At 40.0% G+C, this 27,721-nt stretch overlaps 1 protein-coding gene and 1 long non-coding RNA gene across 4 annotated transcripts in view; one reads left to right on the top strand and one right to left on the bottom strand.

The window, feature by feature from the left end:
* KLHL29 (kelch like family member 29) overlaps window positions 1-4,749 on the top strand; it is a 305,682-nt gene extending 300,933 nt beyond the window's left edge. For both annotated transcript variants that reach the window (XM_072770938.1, XM_072770939.1), the window contains 2 exons: window positions 231-375; window positions 2,561-4,749. In XM_072770938.1, coding sequence (XP_072627039.1) covers window positions 231-375; window positions 2,561-2,744 — 329 coding nt within the window. In that variant the 3' untranslated portion in view covers window positions 2,745-4,749. The remainder of the gene's footprint in view (window positions 1-230; window positions 376-2,560) is intronic.
* Window positions 4,107-21,034, bottom strand: LOC140601659 (uncharacterized). 2 transcript variants are annotated; one of them, XR_012004652.1, is made up of 3 exons: window positions 18,618-21,034; window positions 18,140-18,242; window positions 4,107-4,645 (listed from the first exon to the last, which is right to left on the bottom strand). It is a non-coding gene; the product is annotated as an uncharacterized lncRNA (long non-coding RNA). The 2 variants fall into 2 exon arrangements; XR_012004653.1 differs by lacking the exon at window positions 4,107-4,645 and adding an exon at window positions 4,741-5,309.
* Between the last annotated feature and the right edge of the window lie 6,687 nt (window positions 21,035-27,721).

Genomic DNA, 27,721 nt, shown 5'->3' with positions numbered 1-27,721 from the left:
CCCCGCGCCCAGTGGTCGCACAGCCCTGGGGGCGGCTGACCCCACCTCCCGGACAAAGGGCCAGCTAGGGCGCCTGCCTGGTGCCCCCTGGCCCTGGGCCTTGTCCTCAGGCTAACCCGTGACCCTGGAGGGCCTGCGGAGCCCGTCCTCTGAGGCCCACTGGCGAAGGAGAGGGTGGGAGGGGGAGGCCAGGGAGAGGTGCCTGACCGCCGGCCCTGCTCTCCTCACAGACAACAAGTATGCTCCTGCGGTCACCCTCAACGGCTTCGTTTTCATCCTGGGCGGGGCTTACGCCAGAGCCACCACCATCTACGACCCTGAGAAAGGGAACATTAAGGCCGGCCCAAACATGAATCACTCTCGCCAGTTCTGCAGGTGAGGGGCTCGGGAGGGGAAGACAACAGGAGAGGTTGGAGCACAATAGCGATTGCCCCCATGTGGCGAGCAGAACAATCCCAGGCCCAGAGCAGGAGCCCCTCCAACCACGGGTCTGGACATTAGTGCCAGGGCAGAACAGGAAGTGCCCAAGGGCAGCCCGAGGCCCCCAGGCCCAACCCTGTGGCCCCAGCTGACCCATCTCAAAGCCAGCGACGATGGAGGGCTTCTTACAGGCACCAGCCCCGGGTCTCTGGAGGCCACACCTTCTCTCGGGACCTCTCACCCAGGACCACCTGCCCCATTGCAGACAAGCGGTAGTGCCAGGCCCACACCTGTGCAATGCCCTACATGGGACAAGTGACCACCCAATCCAGGAGCCATATGAGGCACATCCGCCGTGGAGTCTGACAGGGCAGTCCCCACAGGAGGAGAGAGGTAGGGATCAGAGTGTGGCTGGGCTCCCGGTCGGCTTGGCCCTGTGGCCCAGAAAAATAGTAACTATCTTGGGCAGTGAGACAGCAGATCCTGCTCTTCTAGCTCCACCCTTTCCTGGATTGAGAGGAACAAGGAAATAAAAAAAAAAAGACGTCCCAGAAACCCCCTTGTCAGCATTTACATAGCAGATCTCTGCTGAAGACATCTTGAACCCATGCAGAGGTGATCACCGAACCCTCAGTCTGAGCATTCGCTGTTGGCATAGCAAAGCTAGAAAAGCTATAACCTACTACTCACGTGTCTTGTGACCTTGGACATGCAACTTCCACTCTCTGGGGCAGTTCTCCTATTTTCGAAGCAGGCCAGATAACCGCGGAGTTCCTAATAGCATGAAGATTCTTGGGCCTTACTTTCCTGTCACATACTCCAAATGGTGGCAGGGTGCAAGCCACTCTGAATACGCTGTTCACAATAAAGGCAACTGGAGTCTGAGCACCACTTGTAGGGAGGACTTCTGTGCCTCGGCTGAGACTAACAGTGGGCACAGAAAGACTTAATGCCTATGAGGAGATTTAAGCTGGGTCTTGCAAAAGAAGCAGGGGAAAGATATGCCACCAAGGGAGCATTCTGAGGGCCCCTGTAGCATGCAGCTACAAGCGATAAAGCTAGAACTCCAGGTAAGATGTCTAGACCGACACGTTCTATATCAGGCTCAGGATTTCAGAAAGAGGTGATGACTTTGCAAGGGTATCTCTTCAGTTTCAGGGGACAGTCAAGAAGACAGGCCATTAGCTGAAATGAGAGAGAAACTGGGGCTGGATGCATGGGTCTTACTGTAGGTGTGATGGGGTCACTGAAATGCTCTAAGATGGTAGGTGCAGGCAGGAGCAGGCTGTGGTGCTGTCAGCGGGAACAGCTGGCTAAGATGACAGGACGGTGCCAGTGTCTCGTGGTATGGGAAGGTGCCCCAGGCTGCCACAGTAACCACCCTGCAGAGAGCACACCAGGCCCTCGCAGTCATGGGTGGGCAGCAGCACGGGGTCACTCATGCTCAGAAATCACAGTGGGAAGTTGGGACTCTGAGCGCCTTGGCAAGTGTGAATCTCCCAGTCAAGTAGTCAGTGTTCAGTTATGACTTAGCTCCTTATTACCCTGTCTGCCATCATCCTTGAGAGTCCTCCACTTGGAGGGGTACGAAGCCTCTGTATGAGCCACGCAGAATGACATTCAGTAAACAGCCAGTGAAGTGAGTCAGGTGCCTGTACACAAGGCTGTTCTCCTAGCCACCTTCCATCGTCCAGTAGGGCCTGGGATGCCCAGTATACATCAGCGTCACCCACAGTAAGCACCATATCCTTACTGGCCCTAGAGGCAAGGTATTCTTCTTATGCCAGTTTGGGTCACAGGACAGAGAAAAGCAGTGAAACCCCCTACAACTTTTGCAAAGGGGGAGAGGCAGCTTGCACCAGGACAGGGTATTAAGAATCCATCTCCAGGGGCACCTGGGTGGCTCGGTGGTTGAGCATCTCTCTTTGGCTCACGACGTGATCCCAGGGTCCTGGGATCCTGTCCTGCATCGGGCTCCCCATGGGGAGCCTGCTTCTCCCTCTGCCTGTGTCACTGCCTCTCTCTGTGTGTCTCTCATGAATAAATACAATCTTAAAAAAATAACAAAAACAAAAAGAATCCATCTCCAGGCCCAAGCTGGAAGTTAAGTGGCTAATTCTCTCCCCACTTTCCCCGGCAGCGCCGTGGTGCTTGATGGCAAGATTTATGCAACTGGAGGCATTGTTAGCAGTGAGGGGCCTGCCCTGGGCAACATGGAAGCCTACGAGCCCGCGACCAACACATGGACGCTACTACCCCACATGCCCTGCCCTGTGTTCAGACACGGCTGCGTCGTGATAAAGAAATATATTCAAAGCGGCTGACGTCAGCAGAAAGCCCGCGACGAGACTGGACGAGTCTGGTGAGGCAGATGCTACTCACAATGATCAATGTTCAGCAACATCAATAAGAGGCTGATAGACACAATCAAGGGAATCACTGCGCTAAACATTTTGAATACTCTCTACATTGAATGTAGAAAATCATCCTCGCCTTTGGGGGAAACGGGAGCACAGTGCTCCGAGCAGCAGGAACCACAACCATCCGAGGAGCTGGGCCTGGGGGCTCCTGCAAAGGCACTTGCTCTGAATGGAGGCGCTCACTCTGCCCGGTGCAATAGAGTTTCACATATTTTTCGACTGGGAGAGAGAAGCTGATTTTTCCTTCCTGCAGAGCAAGCCTGATCCCTAAAGAACCGTAGATCAGTTATCCTATGACAATATTAGGTGTCAGGCTCTCTTGGAATAAGATCAAAGTGTCCTTATCACTTTGATTCCTACTTTTGTTTTTAACCAATCTACACTTTTCCGTGGCCGATAGAAGAGAAGGGACAATACTGGGCGGCACAAGGCCTAGGAGGCTCCTGGTCCCCGCCGGGCCGAAGAGAAGTCCAGCCACCCATGCAGAGCCAGATGTGTGTGGCTGGAGTGGCAGTGCAGGGGCAGCCTAGGGACAGCTGGGAGAACCTTTTGTCCTTCACAGGTTTTTCTACCACATTTTTGCTGGAGGACAGGTGACTGTGCTAGTTTTCTCTTGTCCGATATGAATTATTTAGATTTCCAAGGCATTTTCTTGATAAACAAAAAGGCTATTTTTAAGTACTGAGAGAAGGAGGAGGCCATGAGAGGATAATGCGGGAATTCCCAAAGCTCTTTGTAGGTAGTGCCAGAGAGGGGCATTTGCTCTAATTTTTTCTATGTGCAGAATAGAGGATCTCTCCTGGGTGGGGGCTGAATGCCCTCATTTTATTTTTTAAAAAATGTAACTCCCAGACAGCCCCCATAAGAGCTGTGCCTCATGGAGGCATTGTCAAAGAAGATTCTGTTCTAGAAGGAAACCAGTTCTGGCTCATGACACCAGTCCAGCTCCCTCCATGAGGTAAAGCTGAGGACCCAGGCCGGGTGGGAAGGGAAGAAGGGAGGGAGGGAGAATAAATGTCTACAAAGCACAGGAGACTATTTTTGATATTTATAGCTATATATTAAGGCACCTGCCACAAGAGCTCTCAGGATGGGGACAGCCTTCGTAGGCGAGCCATGACAGCCAAGGCCTGAGGGGGCATGAGCAGAATCACTCTTCCTGTAGCATATTAACCAGAGAAAGGGAAGCCAGGAGGAAGGTCACACCGTGGCTCATGACAGAAAGGCCTTCCTGCCAGTCCTCAGACCCTCAAACCTCACGCGGTGATCAGTTTCCATTCCAGGGCAAGAAGAGAGCCGCCGCCACTGCGCTGTTTAGTTGAAGTTGGTACCAAATACGCATTTACCATTTTTATATCTGGGAAGTCAACTTGCCGTCATTTCATGATAAAAACCATTTCTAAGGACAAAAGGACAGGACATGCTTTCCATCTTTCGGTATTTAATGACACAAAATTCCGATTCTAATGTCGGGCATCAACTTTTAGCACTACAAGTGTGACTCCCACTTGGACAAGATACCGAGCTTCGTTATGCAGTTTTTAATATTATTTATTCTTTTAAAAAGTAATAAGCACAAAACTACATACATTGTATGTCATTTAAAGTATTTATGTCAAACAGGGTGCAAGTGTGAACCCAAGGACCGGAGCACAAAATTCTAACTGCCTGGGGCAGGGCTAATGTTAGCGTTTGGTGTGCATCTGCCTCCAAAGGAGGTGTTAGTGGTCAGCAAGACTCAACACAGATGACATTGAAATTCCGTTTCTCTCCTCATTATCACACTGGAGCAAAACTGGCTATTTCTGTGAATGATATAAAACAGGGTTCTCTGTAATGGTATTGTACATAGTATATGTTTATTGTTAAGTTCTTGTTATATTATAATAAATATATTTATAGATCTAGACTCAGAAGCCAATGGAATGCCTTTGTGTGCCACCACCCTGGCCACAGTGAGGAGAAACCCCATGGAGGCCTGCTCCTGCTCTCACACATCAGCCATCTGGGCTCTATTATAGACATTAGTGCAGATCTTGATGATGAGAAAGGACAGCACTCCTTAGCAAGGGAACATACAGACCCAATTTGTTCTCCTAAGGATATCCACACAAAGCTTTCCTGGGTGCCAGGTAGGATTGCTCACTCTCTTACAGGGAAAGAAGTTTAAATTTAACAGGGTAGTAGTAGAAGGTAGATTCACCAGCATTTCATCCATGTGAAGAGCCCCGTGCCCTCAGTCCCCAAATATCATTATGACCTAGCATCTTCTTGCAAGAAAAGATGTGAAGAAGGTAGATCAGGGTAGGTGGGAGTCCTCTTCAGAGGACTCAGCTGAAGCCTATGATGGGTAGACCATATACTTACTTGCCAAATAAATATCTGAAATAGTATCCTCAGAAACACCAATCCTAGAGGAAAGGATGGAGAATGTTTGAAGATTCCAATCATGAAGAGTTGAAACATAACCTGTTATTAAAACCAAGCAATAGTTGTTAGCTCCTTTCTTCTGTTTCCCCAAATCAAGGGAAAAGTGTTCTCTGGGCCTATGAAGAGTCTGTGTACTTTCACCATAAAAAACATGTGTGACCACTGTATCAGGAGCCCGTGTAACTATGGGAGGAGTCTCTCATTGGACTCAAGGTACTACCATCAGACCTGGCAAGGGTCAGGCACATAGGAGATGGATCACATGTGTATGTGTGTGTGTGCGTCTGTGTATGTGCATGTATGAATTTTTAAAAATCATAGCCAAAATAAGAAGAAAACAGTCAAGAAAAATATTTGCAGTCCATATGACAAAGGATTAATATCTTTATTAAAGAGCCTACATAATTCAATAAGAAAACGTTAAGTGATTCCAATTGTTAAATAAGTCATAGACAGACTCTACAAGAGGGAACATTAGCTAGTAAATGTAAGACAAGTTCAACATTGGTAGTTATGAAATAATGACACTTAAATAACGAGGTATCATCTTTACCTACTAAATTACCTTCCCAAACCTAAAAACAAAGTGGGGAGGTACTGGGGGAGCTCCAAGTGCTGACGAGGAGCGACGAGACTTTTTAATGCCAAGTGCTTTATAAACTGAAATGGCTTCTAGAAAGCAATGTGTAAGGTGACATTATCAAGAGTGTAAAAAGTATCTGACCCAGTAAATCCACTTTTGGGCACCCATCAGAAAAATGTCATATAATAACTAATTCCAACCTATTGACACTAACTTTATGCCAGACACTGTGGTAAGCACTTAGAGCATTGAATCCTTATAATTCTATGGGTTAGGTGCTAAAGACAAGCAGCAATATAAACAACATTGTAAGATTCATATTTGTATATGATTGCGATTATGTAAGATATGTACAAAGATATATAAACTACAAAGATATACATAAAATATGTACATAAAAATAACCAGATATATAGTCATAAAACTATTAATTGTACTGATGCAATTGTGGGCAATTTTCCTTCCCTCTTCTCCAAAATGTATATAAAGAAATGTTACTTTTATAATAAAAGATATAGATATTTTAACGAGGAATTGAGGATAGAAAGTAAATTTCCCTCTATATTTTAGTCTGAGAAACTCTCAAAGATCATTTCTTATTTTGGCTGTCAGAAGCAATGGAAAAGTTAGAGAGTTTAGAATAAAACAACAAAGAATTACAGATAAGAAAATTTACAGTAATAATATTTTTTTAAACCTAAAGGTTAAAAAAAAAAACCTAAAGGTTAAAGGCAAATGGAATATATCTTTCAGTGCATGAAGATTTTCATGAAACAAATGAACTCTTTTGTGTTCTTAGAAGGCCAAGTGAGATGAAAAGGATAATAACAAAGAAGGAAAAATTCTAGTTCAGCATAAGGATAAACGTACTAGCACTAAAACTCTGGAATGGGTTACCAAGATCCTTGAAGGGCTTCTCTAATTAAATCTCAATCACGTATTGGTATAGCATAATTGCATACATTATCTCATTTTATCCTCTCAACTACCCTAAAAGTCACAGGGCATCATCTTCACTCCTGAGGAAGAAACAATCTTAGAAAAGTTAAGTGACCTGTATGCAGTAATAGTTGTGCCATACCCCAAGTATTTTCCATACATTATCACATCCAATCCTCCCAACAATATTGCAGATGGCTATCCCTGCTGCACAGGTTCCAGACATGAAACAGAGTTGGTCTAAGGCACATTGGCACTCAAACCCCACTCAGTGAGACTCCAGAGAGCCTGTGCTACATCACATGGCAGACGAGACTTATGTAGCTCTTAAGACTCCAAGACTAAGACTCCATCTCCCCACCCCCACCCCAAGCTACCTCAGAAATCTCTACTAAGAAGAATTCCGTTAATAGAACAGACATGCTGCTCTGTGTTAGACATGGTCCTCTTGGGAAGCAATTTTCCCTTTGCCTAGTAAGAATTCTCAGCAACACATTGGCTCCTCCACTGAAGGCTTTGACTTTATGCAGGAAATGGTTCTAGGGAAAGGAAAAGAGTCCACTGATACATTAGACATCCTTTGCTGCCTCATTTGAAACTCCTCCTGAGAGCCTTCACTCTGTAAAGGACTCTTTAAGGGGTTCCTAACATTCTTACCGACCACAATCTCAGCCTGGGAGAGTTAAGAAAAGGGAAAAACAGCCCACTGTTGGCTGCACCATCCTCGGCTATAAAGGGCATAATCATGACCTTGGCATTCAAGAGGTAGGTTAAAGTGTTCCCCCCCACCTAGGTCAAGGGGCTGACTAAAATGTGAAGTCAACTCCAAAAAGTCTGCCTTTACCACATGATGGCAAAAACTAGACAATCCAAAAATCTATGCTTACCATCCCAAATCTCAAACCTATGTGCTCTGTTGCCCTCTATGTAGCATTTGGCAGGTCACTTCAGTGTCTTTCCTCATGAAAGGTGAGGAGAGCCTTTGAGTGGATCATACTAGGTCAGTAAGACTATGTCCTCAGCAGGCAAGGGCCACGGCCTCTTACCTTGCCCCACAGAGCACCTCACCCTGACGAGCAGAGACAGCCAGATTACTCAACCTCTACTGGCAGCATGAAAAATATTTTGAGTTATGGAAAGTATAAAGGCAAGGCTATGATTCTGTGCACTGCTTTGACCATCCCTCTTGTCTACAGATGACTAAAGAAGCAACAGTTTTTGTCCAAGCATTTTTATTTACCACGTGTGTGGAATTCCATCATTTTCGGGGAAGCTAGCCACTGATAGTGCAAGCCTGTGCGCCAGGGGACCCATCAGCCTGCCTCCTCAGAGTTTCGGCCTGGAGACTTTGCATCCTCATTGGTAGAAATCAGTCTTTGGAGCTCTACAGGTCACCCCTCCACTCTCTCTCTCCTACCTCTCCATCCCACTACCTTATTTTAAGCCCTCCTGACTTCTTACCTAGTTGTTGGTGTAGACTCTTTCTTATGGTTATTCATCAAATAACAGCCTTTTGACATAACTTGGCTATGATAACATTCACCCTTTTAAAGCATACAATTCAGTGGCTTTTCGTATATTCTGAGTTGAGTTACCATCACCACTACCTAATTGCAGAACATTTTCACCTTAGCAAAATGAAACCCCAATCCCTTAGCAGTCACTCTTCACCAGTTCATGGCAACCACTGATCTACTTTGTTTCTAGGAATTAGTCTATTATGGACACATCATACAAATGTTATCATGTGATGTATGGTCTCCTGTCTCTGGCTTCTCTCACTTAGCATAGTGTTCTTCAGATTCCCCTATGTTATAGTGTGTATCAGTATTTCATTCCTTTTTATGGCCAAATAATACTCCACTGAGTGAGTATATTAAATGGACATATATAAAAATATGGATACATTTTGGGGCACCTGGCTAGTTCAGTTGGTAGAGAACATGATTCTTGATCTCAGGGTCATGAGTTCAAGCCAAACATTGGGCAGAGAGATTACCTAAAATTTTTTTTAAATGGATACATTTTGTCTATCCATTCATCAGCCAATGGACATTTGACTTGCTTCCACATTTTAATAATTACAAATAACGCTGCTATAAACTTTTGTATACTGTGCAAGGTTTTGAGACTAAATTAATTTGGGAAATGCTAGGTTAAACAAGGTTAAACAGGTTTCTTTACTATGGAACTTCTCAGAGTCAAAAACAGACTAGCATTCATTCCAACTTTACGAAAGTGGATACACAAAGCAAGTGTTTTCCAAATGTATTTGGCCACAAATTGCCCCCCACCCCCCTACCCCCAAATCTAGAAAACTTCTCTTCTAAAATTATGACACAAGGAGCACCTAGGAGGCTCAGTTGGTTAAGCATCTGACTCTTGATTTCGTCTCAGGTCATGATCTCAGGGTCCTGAGATCAAGACCTGTATCAGTGGGATCCCTGGGTGGCGCAGCGGTTTAGCGCCTGCCTTTGGCCCAGGGTGCGATCCTGGAGACCCGGGATCGAATCCCACGTCGGGCTCCCGGTGCATGGAGCCTGCTTCTCCCTCTGCCTGTGTCTCTGCCTCTCTCTCTCTCTGTGTGACTATCATAAAATAAATAAAAATTAAAAAAAAAAATCTTTAAAAAAGACCTGTATCAGGCTCCCTGCTGGATGTGGAGACTGCTTGGGATTCTCTCTCTCCCTCTGCCCCTCCCCACCCCTGGGCACGCACATAGTCACATGGGATCCTGGGGTCAATACATCTGACCCTCACCTTTGAAAGATGCACAGAGTAAAGGTAATATTGTGAAAGATTCAGAAGCAATTGATTTAGAATTCTCAAAGTATTTCTTAAAATTGATATTTTTATAAATTAGCAGATCAGTATTCTTTAAACTCAACAAATCCTTTTTCTGAATACTGCAAAATATGTTTCACTGCAATTTTCTAAGCACCAAAAAGACTTCAGCATCTCTCATGCTGGAATATAAAAAGATTAAAGTAAACAATCACACTATAACCTCTCTACCCAACGAAAATACCCAACCACATATCCACACAACTAGATAGTTGCAAATGTGTGACCTGACAATTTCTGGAAAAGATTCTCGGGCATTTTGTACTTTATTAATTTATTTTGAACAACATGACAGTCTTCTCAACAAGGGGACTGACTGCATCAGAGATCAGGGAACAGAGAAATCATCACTTGTCCCATCAACACTGAAAATTAAAAACTTTCAAATTCCAATATTCTTATTAAAATCTATTAAAACAAAAATTCTATTAAGTATTTTTTATATTAACATTTGTGTTAATAGTGAGATAAATTTCCATCCAATTCCAGCTATAAAATCTTAAGCATGTGGGAAAAAATGCGTTTTGATGATATTTTGCTTTTTTTGATTCTTTGTATACATATTTAAGTTCAAACGATGTGGAAATTAGTGTAAAGAAACATTCCAAACATGTGAAACTGATTTTTTATAGTGTGATAGGCAATTAATTACTCCTTTCTTTGCAACCAACTCCATTTTAAACATTATCTTATTAAAGAAATTTCCTTATTAAACTCTGGTAAACGACAAAACTGACAGCTTACTGATGTTTCTTCTAAATATATGAAGTAATTTCTTCCCACCACCAATAACCTTTATTTCAGTAACGTATTAAGTACAATGCTACTTGTGGATTGTCACTTTTCTTTTTAAAAGGATATTTTGTTGCAAAGTCTGTTAAAATACTTTGCACTCATTAAAATGCTAAAATAGAAATTTGTAATTAATTTCCAACACTTTCCCAAGGAATTTTATGCTATAAGCAAAGTAACTATATGCAATGTTTAGAAATAATGTTATTTCATATCAAAATTAATTTTGCTTTGTTGTCATAATGAGAACATTAGAAAAGCTCTGTGCTCTGTGTAGATAGCCACAGACACATGATTCAGACTATTCATGTGTTTTTATTAATAGTTCTAAAGTTTTTTTTTTAAGCCTGTGGTTTTACTTGTGGCTCTCAAGCTCCTATGACAATTGTAGAGTAATGCCAACTGATTTCACCATTTGTTGAGAAATTGGAAATTCCAGAGCATTTGATAACTTATAGGGATCAAATATATGAAATTGCACCTGTTTCTAGACTCTTCTCTTTTTTTTTTAACCTGTATCTGACCTATGAAATCTTCCAATTCCAGCTCTGACAACAGTCTCCATTGAGCACATTCACATGATTCCCCTTTTGTATTTGCTCTTTAGTTTCATTACAGATTTTCAGTTCCCAGATCCTTTCCCTTGTCCAAGTTCACAGCCCTACCCTGGTTACTCTGATCTCACGTCCACCCATACCCAGGAACAAAATTCCCCTCCCAAAAGTTATCTCAACCACTTGATGTTTCAGTCCTTGGACCAGACCAACAAGGCAAAACTATAATCCTAACTGTAATCCTAATCCAGGTGTCAGCCTCCCCTGAGGCTTCATTTGGGGTGATACCTACCAGAGAAAAAAAACCCACATTCACATGGGCTGGTACCATGACTCGAACATGTTCCCCACTCTCACCTGTGAGTTTACCTTATTCTCATCGTTCCTGAAGAGCTCCCTATTTCCATCAGTGACTACAGCAAACCTCCAGCAGCTCTCCTCCCCCTTGCATTTCATACATAGAACCCCTCATTCTTAGCACATGAGCATGACTCTGTATAAAAACAACTGAGGTGGAGGATGGTGCAATGGCAGTACCGTTGTTTGAATCTTTCTCAACAGCCCATTAAAAACAGAGAAATCATGATGGAAAATTCATAGACTCATGGATAACATCTAAAAACAAAACTAGGTGACAAGGAAGGTCTGGAACTCCCAATCCCAAGTGTGTAGAATCAAACCACTAACACCTTTGAGACTGTGGTCCATATGTGAAGAGAGCCTGGGGCAACTAATAGAATTAGGAACCCCTACAGACACTCACTGGAGAGGTGGGGGCAGAGCTCAGAGCATCGCAGTCCAAGAAGCCTTGCAAACTCTAGTCTTCAGGTGAGGGGAAGGTAATGGGAGCCTTGTGAATCCTCAAAGGCAATGCCAGCCCCCTTTCAGGACCACATCCCATATGGACAAAGCTACTAGGGATACAGTCTAAACTGAACAGCACAGGGACAAAAGAGAGACCCAGATAAAAGTAGGGGAGAGGAACAAAGTCAAGAGATTTCAGAAAGTAAGCAGTCCTGTATTTAAACACTTCACAAACATAACAGAAGAGAGAGCTCTAACACTGTGAAATTCAGGCTTCCTTCTAAAAGTTCAAGAAAATTTCATATAAAAGTGAGCAACAAAAGGCTTGAGGGAAAATCCCATATATTATAAGAAAAAGCTTTAAAAGGAGAAGGCTACCCCCTATAGGTAATAAAAGCCCTCCAGAAAGACATGCCAAAGAATACAAGAAAACTATGACCTACTATTTCAAAACAAGCTAAAGGACACAAAACAATAATGGAAGAATGAAAGAACAATATAAACCAGAATTAGAAAAACTCACAAAGGATATGAAATAACTCAGGAAGAATTAGAGTGCTTCAGCAGCACATATACTAAAATTGGAATCCTACAAAGAAGATTAGAATTAGAAGGGAAAAAAAGATCACGTTAGAAATGTACACTAAAGTAGGAAGAACTTACGAGTTAATAAAAAACATTAGGTAATGCCTTATGACAAACAGAAGGTAAAAAAGACAGGCAATTTCTTAAAGTAATAAAGAAATGAAAGAATTTCTCGTTCTGGTTAAGATTCAGTGACCACACTCTACCCCCTCCCCTCCTTGCATCCCCTCTCTCACTGATTACACCCAGAAGTCCTGGAAAAGCAATTACCTAAGGACTCTGCAAAATACATAAAGCAGGTGAACTGGGCAGGAAATGCAGCACTCACACAATGACCCAAACAGTGCTGAGTTCCTGGGTTTGCCTTTTATTTCCTGTGTGTCCTGGATCACACTCCAGGGCAGCGAGAATTACAGAAGACAAATGCTCTCTCTGGACTCTCCAGACCTAAACCCATGGCAGCAATGACAAAGATAATGGGCATATCCCTGAAGCTTCTTTTCTCTCTTTCCAGCCAGACCACCAGGAAAGGGGGCTCTTAGGAACCCAAAAGTGTGGGAGAAGATCTCAAAGAGAAAGGAGCAGGACGGATCCCTGGGTGGCGCAGCGGTTTAGCGCCTGCCTTTGGCCCAGGGCACGATCCTGGAGACCCGGGATCGAATCCCACATCGGGCTCCCAGTGCATGGAGCCTGCTTCTCCCTCTACCTGTGTCTCTGCATCTCTCTCTCTCTCTCTGTGTGTGACTATCATAAATAAAAAGAAAGGAGCAGGAGAATGATTGCTGTATGAAATCCCGAGTTGGGACAGCCCGGGTGCTCAGGGGTTTAGCGCCGCTTTCAGCCCAGGGTGTGGTCCTGGAGACGGGGGATCAAGTCCCATGTCGGGCTCCCTGCATGGAGCCTGCTTCTCCCTCTGCCTGTGTCTCTGCCTCTCTCTCTCTCTCTCTCTCTCATAAATAAATAAATAAAATCTTAAAAAAAAAAAAAAAGAAATCGCAAGTTGCACACACTCAGGAGCTAACCCAAATCAACAGAGAGCAAACTGTGATGTGGATCACCCCCACATCCTCCTAGACCAGCTTCTGAATGGTGCATATGTGGAGCTATATCATTTTCCTATTGCTGCTGTTAAGAAATTATTGTAAATTTAGTGAATTAGGATAACACAAATGTACTATCCTATAACTCCGGAGGCCAGAAGTAAACAATGGTCCTTAATGACCTAAAATCAAGGTGTCAAAGACTTGTGTTCCTTCCTGGAGCTCCAGGGAAGAACATTTTTTCCTTGCATCTGCCAAGTCTGTCTTACCAACAGATACATTAAAATGATATACTAAAAATAAATAAAATTATATACTAAACTGTATTTAAATAGTCCAAAAGACTCCAAGAAAGAGGAAGTAGAGAAATAAAAAAGAGGAGACAAAAGAGAAAAATAAAATGACAGCGTTAAATCCAAACACATCCACAATTACATTGAGTATAAACTACCTCACACTCATTAGGATGGCAGCTATCAATTGATACAGAAAACAACAAGGGTTGAGGAGAATGGGAAGGAATTAGACCTTCTTGCACTGTTGGGGGGAATGGAAAATGGTGCAACCACGATATTAAACAGAACGGTGGTTCTTCATAAAACTAAAAATAGAATTACTATATGACCCAGCAATTCCACTTCTCAGGATATACCAAAAGGAATTAAAAGCAGAGACTCAAAAGAGATATTTGTACACCCCTATTCATAGCATTAATCATAACAGCCAAAAGGTGGAAGCAACCCAGGAAACCATCAATATATTAATGGATTTTTTAAAAGGGATATGTACATACAATGAAATAGTATTCAACCTCAGAAAGAAAGGAAATTCTGGCTAAGTGAAATAAGCCAGTTACAAAAGACATATAGAGTACGATTCCACTTATATGAGGTGCCTAGTGTAGTCAAATTCAGAAATAGAAAGTTAAATGGCAGTTGCCAGAGGCTGTCAAAAGGAGGGAAAGGAGTTGTTCCTTAATAAGTAGAGTTTCAATTTTCCGAGATAAAGAGTTCTGGAGGGGTGTCTCAGTCAGTTAAGTGTCTGACTCTTGATTTCGGCTCAGGTCATGATCTCAGGGTCATGAGATCAAGCCCCAATTGGCTCTGAGCTCAGCATGGAGTCTGCTTGAGATTCTCTCTCTCTCTGACCCTCCCCTACTCACACTTGCTTACACACTCTCTTTCCCTAAAATAAATGAATAAATAAAATATTTTCTTAAAAAAAGTTCTGGAGGTGGATAATAATGATAGCTGCACAACACTGTGAATATACTGAATACCATTAATTGTATACCTAAAAATGGTTAAGTCCCCCCCCAAAAAAATAAATAAAAAAATAAAAATGGTTAAGATGTTAAATTTTATGTGTATTTTACAATTTTAAAAACTTACATTAAGTGTAAATAAATATCCCAATTTAAAAACAGAGATTGTGAGTTTTTTGGAAAAAAAAAAGTAAAAAGATACAGCTTTCTAAAAGAAACTTACTAAAAATATAATAATACCGAGAAATTCAAAGTAAAGTGACAGAGACACAGTTAAGAGAATGAAAAGATAAGCCACAGACTGGGATGAAAGTTTTGCAAAATACACCTCTGATAAAGGATTGCTATCCAAAGTATACAATGAACTCTTAAAACTCAACAATATAGGCTCAGTTGGCTTAGTTGGTAGAGCATGCCACTCTTGATCTTGGGGTTGTAGATTTGAATCTCACGATGGGTGTACAGTAGAGATGACTTAATAATAAGGTATTTAAAAAAAAAAAACTCAGGGGCACTTGGGTGTCTTATTTGGTTAAGTGTCTGCCTTTAGCACAGGTCATGATTTCAGGGTCCTGGGATCAAGCCCCCGCATTGGGCACCCTGCTCAGTGGACTGAGGGTGAGTCTGCTTCTCCCTCTCCCTCCACCTCCTCCCCACCGCACATGCTCTCCCCCTCAATCTCGCTTTCAAATAGATAAATAAAATTTTTTAAAAAATTTAAAAACCTAATACGGAAACAACTCATTTTAAAAAGACAAAAAATTTAAACCAACATTTTCCCATATAAAGATGATAAATAAACATATAAAAAGATGCTCAATACCACAGCATTAGAGAGCTGCAAATCAAAATCTGGATGGCTCGGTTGGTAAGTTTCTGACTTTTAATTTCATCTCAGGTCATGACCTCAGTGTGGTGAGATTGAGCCCCACCTCAGCTCAGCATGGAACATTCTTAAGATTCTCTCTCTCTGTGTCTCTCTCTCTCCCCCCCACTACTCTATCCCTCTTCCCCTGCTCCTCCCCACCAACCCTATGCTTTTTTTTCTCTCTCTCAAAAAAAAGAAAAAAAAAGAAAGAAAGAAAAGAAAAGAAAAAAGAAAGGAAAAAGAAAAAGAAAGAAAACAACAAGATACTACTACACACCTGTTAGGCCAAAACACTGACGATATCAAATTCTAGGGAGGTTATGGAACATCAGGTATTCACTCTCATTTGTTGCTGGTGTGAATGTAAAATAGCACAGCCATTTTGGAAGACAGTTTGGCAGTTTCTTACAAAACTAAACATATTCTTTCCATATAATCCAGCAATCACAATATTTGGTATTTACCAAATGAATTGCCAACTTATGTTCACACAGAAACCTGCACATGAATATTTATAGCAGCTTTATTCAAAACTGCCAAAACTTGGAAGCAACCAAGATGTCCTTCGATAGGCTAACAGATAACATACTGTTATCCATTCAATGGTACATCCATACAATGGATGTTATTGTGTTTAAAAAAAAAGGGGGGGGGTAGTTATCAAGCCACGAGAAGACATGAGAGATCTTTAAGTGCATATTGCTGAGTAAAAGAAGAAGCCAATCTGAAAAGGCTACATACTACATAATTTTCACTCCACGACATTCTAGAAAAGAAAACACTATGGAGACCATAAAAAGATCAGTGGTTGCCATGGAGGGAGCAAAGAATTAATAGGTGGAGCACAGGAGGTTTTCAGGGCAGTGAAATGATTCTTAATGATGCTGTAGTGATGAATATATGTCATACATTTGTCAAAACCTATGCATAGAATGTACAATACAAAGAATTGAGCCTTAATGTAAACTATGGACTTTAGTTATAATATGTATAATATGTATCAGGGGGCACCTGAGTGGTTCAGTCGGTACATCTCACAACTCTTGATCTGGGGTCCTGAATTCAAGTTCAAGCCCCACGTTGAATGTAGAGATAGAGAGATAGATACAGAAATAGAGAGATAGGAAGAGAGAGAGAGAGAAAGATACATGTGCACCTTTAAAAAAAAAACAAACCAAGATAGATCATATGCTAGATAACCAAAAAAATCAGAATAAATGTAAAAGAATTAAAATAATACAAAGTATGTTCTTTAACCACAACAGAATTAAATGAGAAACCAACACAAAATCTGGGAAATCCCAAATACTTGAAAATTAAACAACATACACTTAAATAACCTAGGAGTCAAAGAGGAAGTTTCAAAGTAAAGTAGAAAATATTAAAAAAAAAAAAAGAAAATATTTTTAAATGAATAAAAAAGAAAATACAACATATCAAAATGTGTTGGATGCCACTAAAACATTGCTTATAAATTTTTAACAGTACATCTTTATATTTTAAAAAAACCTCAAACCAATAATCTAAACTCCCCATTTAAGAAACTACATAAAACAGAAGAAAGGAATTTAAGAAATCAGAAAACTAAAAAAGAAAATGAAAAAAAAAATAGGAAAAAGTCCATGAAACCAAAAACTAGTTTTTTTTGAAAAGATGAGTAAAAACAGATTGATCAATAAAAAGAAGATACAAACTGTCAATTTCAGGTACCAAAAAAGGGTATCACTACAGATAAAGTTGAATCTAAAAGTAAACAAAGACTAGTAGGGTTGTGTCAAAAGGGCTCAGGAACCAACTTGAAAAGGTTCCCACAGGCCATTTTAGTAATAAGCCTAATAAGGGCAATGCACTAAACTATATCAAATATGTTCAAAGCTATGAATTCATAATTATACAAAGAAAACTAATTCATCACTTTTGAGTAGGAAGATCATTCATTTTTAAAACTGGTTAATAAAGATAATGAATCAACCATTAATCCTACCTGGATAACCAGATAATAGATAAGGCAATAATAAATGAGTAGGGAGTGATTTCATTAGAACTCAGAATTTCGCAAACTCTAATGAATTAAGTTATCTAAGCATTTAGTATCAATCACCAATGATATCACAAGAAAGACAATAACCAGATACTACGTGCCTCCTAACAAAAGAACACACTCTTATTTATGAAGTAGTCTTGAAAAAATAATAAAACTGGAATCTGAATAAGCCTCTAGATCAGTGCTGCCCAACAGAAACACAATATAGACCACATATGTATTTAAATTTTCTAGTTAACCACATTACAGAGTAAAATGAACTAGGTGGAAATTTAACCCAATATATCCAAAGTATCATTCAATATTCAGTCAATATAAAATTATGAGTGATATTTCATATTATTTTTATAATAAATCTTTAAGGTAAGTATGCATTTTACACTTATAGCCAACATCTCAATTTGGAGTAGCCATATTTCAAGTGTTCAATAGGCACATGTGGCTAGGGGCTACCTTATTAGCACAACTCTAGATCCAAGTACCAGTTTATAGGAAATTAAAAAAAAAAAAAAAAAAAAAAAAAAAAACCCCAAGTGAACATGTGAGCCTCACCATAGGTATTCAATCAGCAAAATCCAGACTTGGAAATTCAAAGGTCAAAACCTGGTTTCTTCATCATATTAATGGCAAGGAAAAACAGAGATTGAGGAAGAATCTGTAGGTTAAGATTTAAAAGACAAAGGAGTAAAAAGGCAGGACAAACTTAAATGTAGAACTTAGAACAGGTGCTAAAACTGTTAGGAAAACCAAAAACATTACCGTAAGTGTTAAGATACTGGTAACACTTTGGGAGAAAAAGAGCGTTTTAATTGGAATGGAGCACAAAGTTTCTGGATTGGCTGACAATTTCTTTCACCTGGATGGTGTTTACATCTTAATAATAGTTCATGATAAGCTATCCATTTGTTTTCAGCAGTTTTCCTTATCTGTGTATAAGTCTAATGATAAATATGTATTTGAGAGGGAAAAGTTTGATATGATTAAATTCCTAAATTTCACAATTCCTGGACCCTCACACCCCCAAACTTACCACCTCCACCTGTAGCCCTGGTTTCTGGTCTTCAAGAATAAAATATCCTTACTCTTGTTCAAGACCAAAACTCCCACCTATGTTCCTGACTTTATCCCCCCTCCAGTCTTTTCTGATCTTGATCCATTAAGATCACTCCTCTTCTCCATATCTACAAACCCCACCATTCTACAGAGACAGTGGTAAATAATGGAGCTATGTGTCAGAATTCCAGGGTTCAAATTCTCATTCTGCTCTTTTACCAGTTGTTAGTCATGTAACCATTTCTCTGTGATTAACTCTCCTCAGTAAAATGAGGAAAACAGTATCTACTTCATAGGGTTGCTGTGTGGAGTAAATGAGTTAATATATGGAAAGCCCTTGGAAGAAGGCCTGGAATCCAGAACATTTTCAGGAAGGGTTAGCTGCTTTCATCACCTTCAGTATATAAATATCAAAATCCGTCCCTCAACTCTGTGTACCTTTCTGGTTACGCTCTCACTCCTTCCCTTTTTCCTGACACCAAACAAAGATCACCAAATTGTCATATCTACTGGCAAGGTTTTAGTACATATTTAAATAGCCTTCACTGGAGCATTAGATATTGGTAATTTTGAACATAAATTCTCTCTTCCTTGAGTTCTGTGAGACTACTCTTGGCTGTCTAACCTTTGAGAAGTTATGATCAATCTCCTTTGTAAGACATTCTCTACTGCAGCTTAAATATTACTGCTCCTCTATGAACCATTTTCATTTTGCTTCAAAGAAGCACCCATGTCTGATGCACACTTGTGTTTGGAACAACACTTACAGCAGCTAACCCCAAAAAGTCTGTAGCTCTGAATTCTCCTATGCTTCAGATATATTTACCTAAATGTCTGCTGGACCTAGATGTCGAACTGTCCCATACTGCCTTCACTCCAGCTTTGCTACTCTCCCCTGTCCATTCTCAGTTAATAGTGCTACTAATCTTCCTGAATGCCCAGACAGAAATCTACATGCAATTTAAGGCTTCTCCTTTATCTTTGTCCCTGAAATCCAATCACTTAGTTCTAATGATTTTACCCCTACATTTTCTAGAAGAAACCATCCCTTTCTCACCAACCCTACCACAACTGACCTTGCTCAGGCCTGCAGCATCTCTCACCTTTAATACAAGAAAAGGCATGCAAAGTCCTTGTTAACTTCACTTTTTTTATTGCTTTAGAATACAGCAAACGGGAAGTGCCCATAGTTGTATGAAACTAACATGTTTGTCCTCTGTTTCTATGCTTTTGTTACACTGTTCCCTCTGCCTGGAATGTTCACCAATTTTTTACCACATTCCTTCATTTTTTGAGATGCTGTTATCACATCCAACCAGAAAACCCTCTCATGAATTCCTAGGTGGGTTAGTTCCTTCCTCTATGCTCTGATAGCACCCCAGGTACACCATTGTCATTGCACTTACCAAAATTAAAAAAAAAAAAAAAAAAAAGGAAAAAAATGTTTTCTTAATATATCTTCTTCTACTGAGTAGTTATTTCCTAGGGCAAGGACTATGTTACTTAGATTTGTAACTTCAGTGCCTGGCACATACTTATAGTATATGGTAGGTAGTCAACATATCTTGTTGAAAGGAAGTAGTTATTTTCCATATTCTTGTCAAATCAGTACTTCTAAATTTTCATTTTCATCATGTCATGGTGCTGTTCAAAAACATTCCAAGATTGTCAAAATACAAATTCCTTTAGCCCGGTCCTCCATAACAAGACCCCAAACTACCTATACAGTTTTATCTTCCACCATGCTTATACACACACACACACACACACACACAGTCTTCCAAACCAACTTTTGACCCCTACCTCCAAAATCCTTACAATTCATTAAAATGTTGGCCTTTTAAATTTAATACTTACTTAGCAACTTATCAGCAATTACTCTATAATGCATCATGGTATTAAAAACAATGTTGTAGGGGCACCTGGGTGGTACAGTCAGTTGAGTGATGGACTCTCGGTTTCAGCTCAGGTCCTGATCTCAGGGCAGTGAGATGGAGCCCTTAGTCAAGCTCAGCGCTTAGCACATTGTCTGCTTGGGATTCTCTCTCCTTCTCCCTCTGCCCCTCCCCACCATGCACTCTCTTGCTCTAATAAATAAATCTTAAAAAAAAAAAAAAAGTTGTCACAGGGTCACCTGGCTGGCTCAGTTGGTAGAGCATGCAACTCTTAATCTTGGGGTCATGAGTTTGAGTACCATGTTGGGCATAGAGCTTACTTTTATAACCAATTTTTATTTTTTAATGTTGCCACAGATACCTGAATGGAATGGTCACACTCCTAACTTCCATATCTCCAGTAGATGAGTAGTAGGGAAAAGGCCAAGATAACTTTTAACCTATCAAGTATTCTCCCCCCCCCCATACATATATATGAATAACACTAAACTTTTTTCTGTTTTACTCACCTTTTTAAATCCAGTCCAGTCTTCCTTATCTTTCTTGGTTTAAAGGTCATCAGGAACAAATACAAAAAGATTAGGTAGGGACTTCTTTCCCTGAAGCTATGCTTCTTCTGTTAATCAAAATGCTAACCTGAAAAAATTCTAGATACCCAGAATTCCAGAAAGAAATAGAAATTACAGTAAGAAAATGAGAATGTCTTTGGACTTTTGGTGTGTGGCCTTTCAGACCTGCCATATTAGCCATTACTGGTAGGGCCATTAACCCACATGGTCTTACATAGACCAATCATTTGTTTCTTGCACAAGAGGTGCTGTGAGGAAAGTAGCTGCATTAATAGAAGTCAAAGTGAGGAGAAAACCTGACTCCATCACCTCCAAGTGCTCTAAAGACAACTGGTGCTCCTAAAAGGGTAAAAGGCATCAGTGTAAAATCTTTCAAAGAACACTTTAATTTCCCTTGAGTTCTTGGATCTAATATACTGACCTAATGAAAGGAAAATGAGGTTAATGGGATCCCTGGGTGGCGCAGCGGTTTAGCGCCTGCCTTTGGCCCAGGGCGCGATCCTGGAGACCCGGGATCGAATCCCACGTCAGGCTGCCGGTGCATGGAGCCTGCTTCTCCCTCTGCTTATGTCTCTGCCTCTCTCTCTCTCTGTGTGTGTGACTATCATAAATAAATGAAAAAGAAAAAAGAAAAAAAAAAAAGAAAATGAGGTTAAGAGGGCAAAGGTGGGAGCAAACAAAAGGAGTACATGTATATATTCAAAAACCTCAAACTTGTTTGTAAAAATAATTTAATAACAAAAGCATTCCCACCAAGAAACTTCAAGCAAGCTGCAAAATTTCAGGGTCAGTTCTTAAAAGAATAGAGAATGATACTGAAGTAGCCAACACTCAACTTTGTATTCATCATTTCCAATCTACATAGCTTTGTCAGGTGATCTGGCTGGCTGGTTTCCTGAGGGGATCCCCAGTGTTACTATCTATAGCTTTCTTCCAGTTAGGCTGATGGCATTTTCCAGAGAAGGCTCTGCTACTCTGCCATCTGGATATTCTTACACTATGTTTTGAAAGCAGCTTTTTAGTCCTCCACTCCCTAGCATGAGTATATAGCAAAGAATTACCAAACATTTAAGGAAAAGCTGCGATACCAAACGGGCCAAAACAAATAGGAAAAGCAACTTAGAGGTAGAGAATCTATGCAGGGGAAGAAAAATCAAGAAAGAAAAAATTATTAATATCCTCAAGAGAGACTGATCGACTTTACATTCATTAAACAAGAACAAAATGATACTTAAAAATCTAGAGAAAAAAATAAAAATCTAGAGAACAACAGCTCTGAACAAATTAAGTACACAAAAACTGGGAAGGAAACAGAATTTAGAGAATGGTCTAGGAGAGTCAATTCTATCTAAAGAACAGTGATTCTAGAAATGGAGACCAACACACCACTACTATCATCAACAACAAAAAACAAGTTGAGTAAATCATAAGGAAGTAACTCAGGAAAATTTCTCAGAACTAAAGGACATGAATTTTCAGAGCAGAGAGGCCCATTAGCACAGACACCTAGCCAAAACATTAAAGTGAAGATTCTAAAAGCTTTAGGAAAGGAAAACAAAACCAAGAAAATGCACCAAGAATCAAAATAGAGGAACCTGGGTGGCTCAGTCAGTTGAGCAACCAACTCTTGGTTTTTGGCTCGGGTCATGATCTCAGGGTTGGAGGGTCAAGCCCTGCATCTAGCTCCATGCTCAACAGGGAGTTTCCTTGAAGTTCTTTCTCTCTCCCCTGCTCATGCTCTCTCTCTCTCTAATAAATTTAAAAATATTTTTTTAAAAAATCAGACAGTAACACAGTAACACAGGATATAAACGTTAATAAGAAGAGAAAGGTGAAGGAATGCAGTGAAGGGAGATCCCAGGAAAACCACCATGTAAGACCTTCAACTTTCCAATGAAAAAGGTTAGAATGCTCCTGTAGAAACTTTCTCAGGATGATAAAATGCTAGAATACCTGGTATGTCTGAAGATATTAAATAGAGAGGCGGATTGCTGGGGATGAACTTAGGGACAAATTAGTTGTTAATAACACTAGGCAAATAACAACAAAGACTATTTTGTTAACAAAGACTATTATTAACAAAAAAGTATACAGGAAAGGAAACTACAGCATCCTGAAAATCCCGGCTGTCGGTAGTTTTTACATAGTTGCAATAATATAAATACTGATCTAACAAAAATTAAAACTAACTGGAAGGATAAGAAAACAAGTATGGAGGTACATGGGGAACAGGTGTGACTATTCTCTTCCATGGTGGGAAATCAAGATATAGGCAAAAACTGGAAAGTAAAGAAGTAGTCACATAAGAATATCACTTAGAAATACAGAGATGTATATCTAAATAATTAGTTAAGACTGTTGAAAACAATTGGCTCTGGGGGAGACTATTCCTTTTGGGGGGATGAAAGGGTGGAAGGAGGCATCAGGGGTAACTGGTTTTGTAACAAGTCTTCTAGAATTACTTTATTCTTAAAGCCACACACATGCATTTCCAAATTAAAAATATATAAATATTTAAAGATGTAAAATAATTCCATTTATGTACATTTAAGAAACCCCCAAACTATTTTTATGGATACATACAAACAGTAGTAATTATAGTAGTAATGATTAAAACATACTCAACACACCATGTGCCTGGGACTGTTCTAGGGTCATCAATCAGATCAACAATGTGTTTGTTGATTCAAGTGTATAATTTTCATAATAACCACCACAGGCTTGGCGCTATAGTTATCCCCCCATGTACAGATAAACTGACACGCAGGGAAGTGAGGTAACTTGCTTCATGTCCCACAGCCAAGAAGGGACATAACTAAAGATTCAGACTCAGTCTGTCTTCAGTGCTCATACTATTACCTTCTCAAAAAATGAATTAAAAACAGACAGGAAAGAATGTTCATCAAAGTTATGAGAATAGCTCCCTCTGAAGAAGAAAAGGAATGTGACCAAGGAATGATAGGAAGAGGACATCAACCTTATCTAGAACTTTTTTCTTTAAAAAAAGAACTACAGGGGCACCTTGGTGGCTCAGTCAGTTGAGCATCTGCCTTTGGCTCAGGTCATGATCCCAGGGTTCTGGGGTCGAACCCCACATTATAGGGCTCCGTGCTCAGCAGAGTCTGCTTCTTCCTCTCCTTCTACCCCAGCCCCTCATGCTCTCTCTCAAATGAATAAAATCTTTTTAAAAAATGTTTAAAATTTAAAAAACCCTACAATTATAATAAACTGTTAACATTTAATCCTGGATGATAGGAACATACATGTTGTATTATTCTCTACAGTATTCTACAGTTTTAAAAGGTTTACTAATAGGTGAAAAAAAACTGAGTAAGGGCAAATGAATTTATCATTCACCTTAGTGATAAATCAGTTAAGAATCCAAGAATTCACACAAGACATTCATTAGCTGTGTAGTCTCAGACAAGTTGCTTAACCAACAGCATCCCCTTCTGTTAAGTGGAATCAAGGACAGTACTTCCCTCATAAATGCTATGACAATTAAATGGTTAATCCTTAAAATAGTACCTATCACTCAGATGTTTGCTATTACTATTACTGTATTTATTATCACCCAAGCTTCTGGCTACTATTAGCTAACATCTGGTTTCCTCTTTGCCCACTAGACTATAAGCTCCAAGAGAACCAGCTGTAACTCTAATGCCAAGAACTGTGCTTGGCAATTGGCATTGCTCAAATAAATTTGTTAAATAAATGTTGACCTTTGGTTATTAGGAATTGCCTGTACTTTTCCCTGAAGCTGTCATGCTATTTTACTCTTCAGTATATGCTTCTGTTGTTTCTTGTCTGGAAAACCTCTCCCATCAGCTCAGGCATCAATTTTAGGAAGGCTATCTTGAGGTTGGGCTACATGCTCCTCCTCTGTATACCCATAGTACTTCATGCATTACTCAATTGTTAACATGTGCCATATGTAGTATACTGAACTATGCTGTGTCTCTCTCTACGCCCACAAGAGGCAGTGAACACACAGCAATTAAGAGCATCAACTATGGAGCCAGACTGCCTGCCTTTGAATCCTGCCTGTCTGACCTAGGACAACTTACTTTATGTCTCCATTTACCTGGCCTGTAAGATGGGGATAATAATAACACATAGCTCATAAGGTTCTCAAAAGATTAAAGGAGTATATTTGTATTTGTAAAGCACTCAGAACAGTCCTAGTGCCTAGTAAATATGATGTAAGAATTTTATTTTATAAAAGTCCTGTTGAAGATAGACACTGTGTCTTTGCCCATCTTTACATTCTTCCAAATTGGTGGCTATTACACTAGTTTAGACCAAAGGATTAATACCCAGATTAAGTCAGCTGCAATATGATGGAGAAAGGGTGATGGATAGGAGACATTTTAGAGGGATAAAAATCAACAGAACAAGCTGCATAATTAGAATGAGATGTACCATAAAGAAGATAAAATTTAGGATGACAGGTTTTGGATCCTTGATGGATATGGTTCTATTCACTAAGATGGAAAACAGAAGAAAAGCAAAGAGGAAAAGGAAGAGTTCTTGGCAAATTTTTAACAACAAAATATTCCATTTGATGTTTACAGAGAGAACATTAAAAAAAATAATTTGAGGGATGTCTGGGTGGCTCAGCAGTTGAGCATCTGCCTTAGGCTCAGGGCATGATTCCAGGGTCTGGGATTGAGTCCTATATCGCACTCCCTGTGGGGAGCCTGCTTCACCCTCTGCCTGTGTCTGTCTCTATGTCTCTCATGAATAAATAAAATCGTTAAAAACTAAATAAAAATAAATAATTTGAACCTGACCAATCATGACAGAAAGCACATTACATCTAACAGAATTTAAGCTCCATAAAGACAGGGACCTTTTCTGCTTTGTTTGCTGCTTTATTTTGAGCACCTGAAACAGTGCTTGGCACATAGTAGGTACTAACTATAAATTTGTTGAATCAATGAAGGGATGATTTAAGTAAATTTCAGCTATGTCAAATAAGCAAAAAAGAAATGAGCATCTACTGTAAGCCCAACATTGTTTTAAATTCTTACAGGGGGAAAAATTCCTACAGGGAATGCAGAAGTAATGTGATACTTCCTCTCCCACATGAATAAATTACTGTTTTGCATAACATTAGTAATTCGCTATGTTAAGCAGTATAAAACACAGCTGAGTTGTGAGAAAGATACAGTAAAGAAGGTATACTGGTGTAGAATCCAAGCCCAGCCCTGAAACATAAGATTTCAATAAGTTGAAAATAAACAAACTCCATGGTGAGTGGTATGAATAAAGTGATGATATGATGTAATATGAATGGTCACAAGAAAACTAAGAAAAGGTTTTGGTAAAGTGGGGCTACATTCTAGAGAAGCCAGAAAGAAGCAAAGGGGAAATAAAATGCCAACTCTCTCTGGGAAGACTTTCACTTACCCCATTCTTAAACAGAATTGGTTCCCTCCTTATAACTCTGAACACCACTTTCCTTCTGTCATAGCTCTTATCCCACAGATCATTACTACCGGTATATGCACAAGCCTCTCTAGTGGACTATGAGCTACTGAAGGAGAGTGTGTATAGCATAGTGCCTAGGGCATAACAGAACTGTGCAGGTAAGAGAGGGAATGTATATTTAAAAAGATAGCCAAAAAATAAAAAATAAAAAAAATAAATAAAAAGATAGCCAAGAGATAATTTTGCAGGTGTTAGGAATAGCAGTAACATGAAACAGATAAAAATTAGCCTCTCACTTTACTATAGTTTTGAGTCCAATGGTAAGTAAAACTGGATAAATAAACTCAACTTCTCCCCAGACCTCTAAAACCTTAAGACTCAAATGCACTTATAAATTACTTATACAAACATTTAGCTAAAATATTTAAAAATTTGTTTCCCAGGTTTACTACTACCAGTCTTGATAATACACAATTTAAAGTAAAAATGAATACAATCTGCAAAATCAAGAAAAAGTCTTACTCAAATTCAACCAGTTCCTTTTTGCTGTGATATCTAAAAAACAAAACATCAAAAAACAGAAAAACTAAGGACTTCTATTGAGTAAGATTATATACTAATCTCAGGACATGAAAAGGTATCTCATGGTAGACAGCAGAAACATGGGCAATCTAAAGCCAAGAACATTCCTTTCCCTTGAAGCAACAAGTCTCCCAAAATTCTGGTATGAAATCTTCTCCATATTTAAATTCTACATACTATTCAAAGTATGCTGGTAACTACCTGATCAAAGAGAAAAACGCTATAAAGTTAACCAAACTACCTGATTATCTACCGTAGCTCTTTAAAACAGAAAAATTTCAAAAGCAATCTATCTGCCTTTATAAAACACATTTAGAAAATCTTCAAGTGAAATTAAACTGTACTTCTGCAACAGAAAAACTTTTAGCTAAAAAATACCGAGAGCTACAACGAGATTTTGGCAGGTGCTTATTAATAAACATCAACATGCCAACGAAAGGAGTTAAGATGGCGGAGCAGTAGGGGTACCCTATGCTTGCCTCATCCCTCAAACACAGCTAGATAAATAAACATCAACATGCCCAAGCTGCACAGCAGGTGAGTTCGGCTTAGAACAGTAGTGCTGCATTTGCAGCCAACAGCAATCATCATCAGGCTAAAGA

Source organism: Canis lupus, chromosome 12 (genome assembly GCF_048164855.1).
Source record: "Canis lupus baileyi chromosome 12, mCanLup2.hap1, whole genome shotgun sequence".
In the NCBI taxonomy this organism is placed as follows: Eukaryota; Metazoa; Chordata; class Mammalia; order Carnivora; family Canidae; genus Canis; species Canis lupus.
The sequence above is the reverse complement of the archived record's forward strand: the minus strand, read 5'-3'. Positions and strand labels throughout refer to the sequence as shown.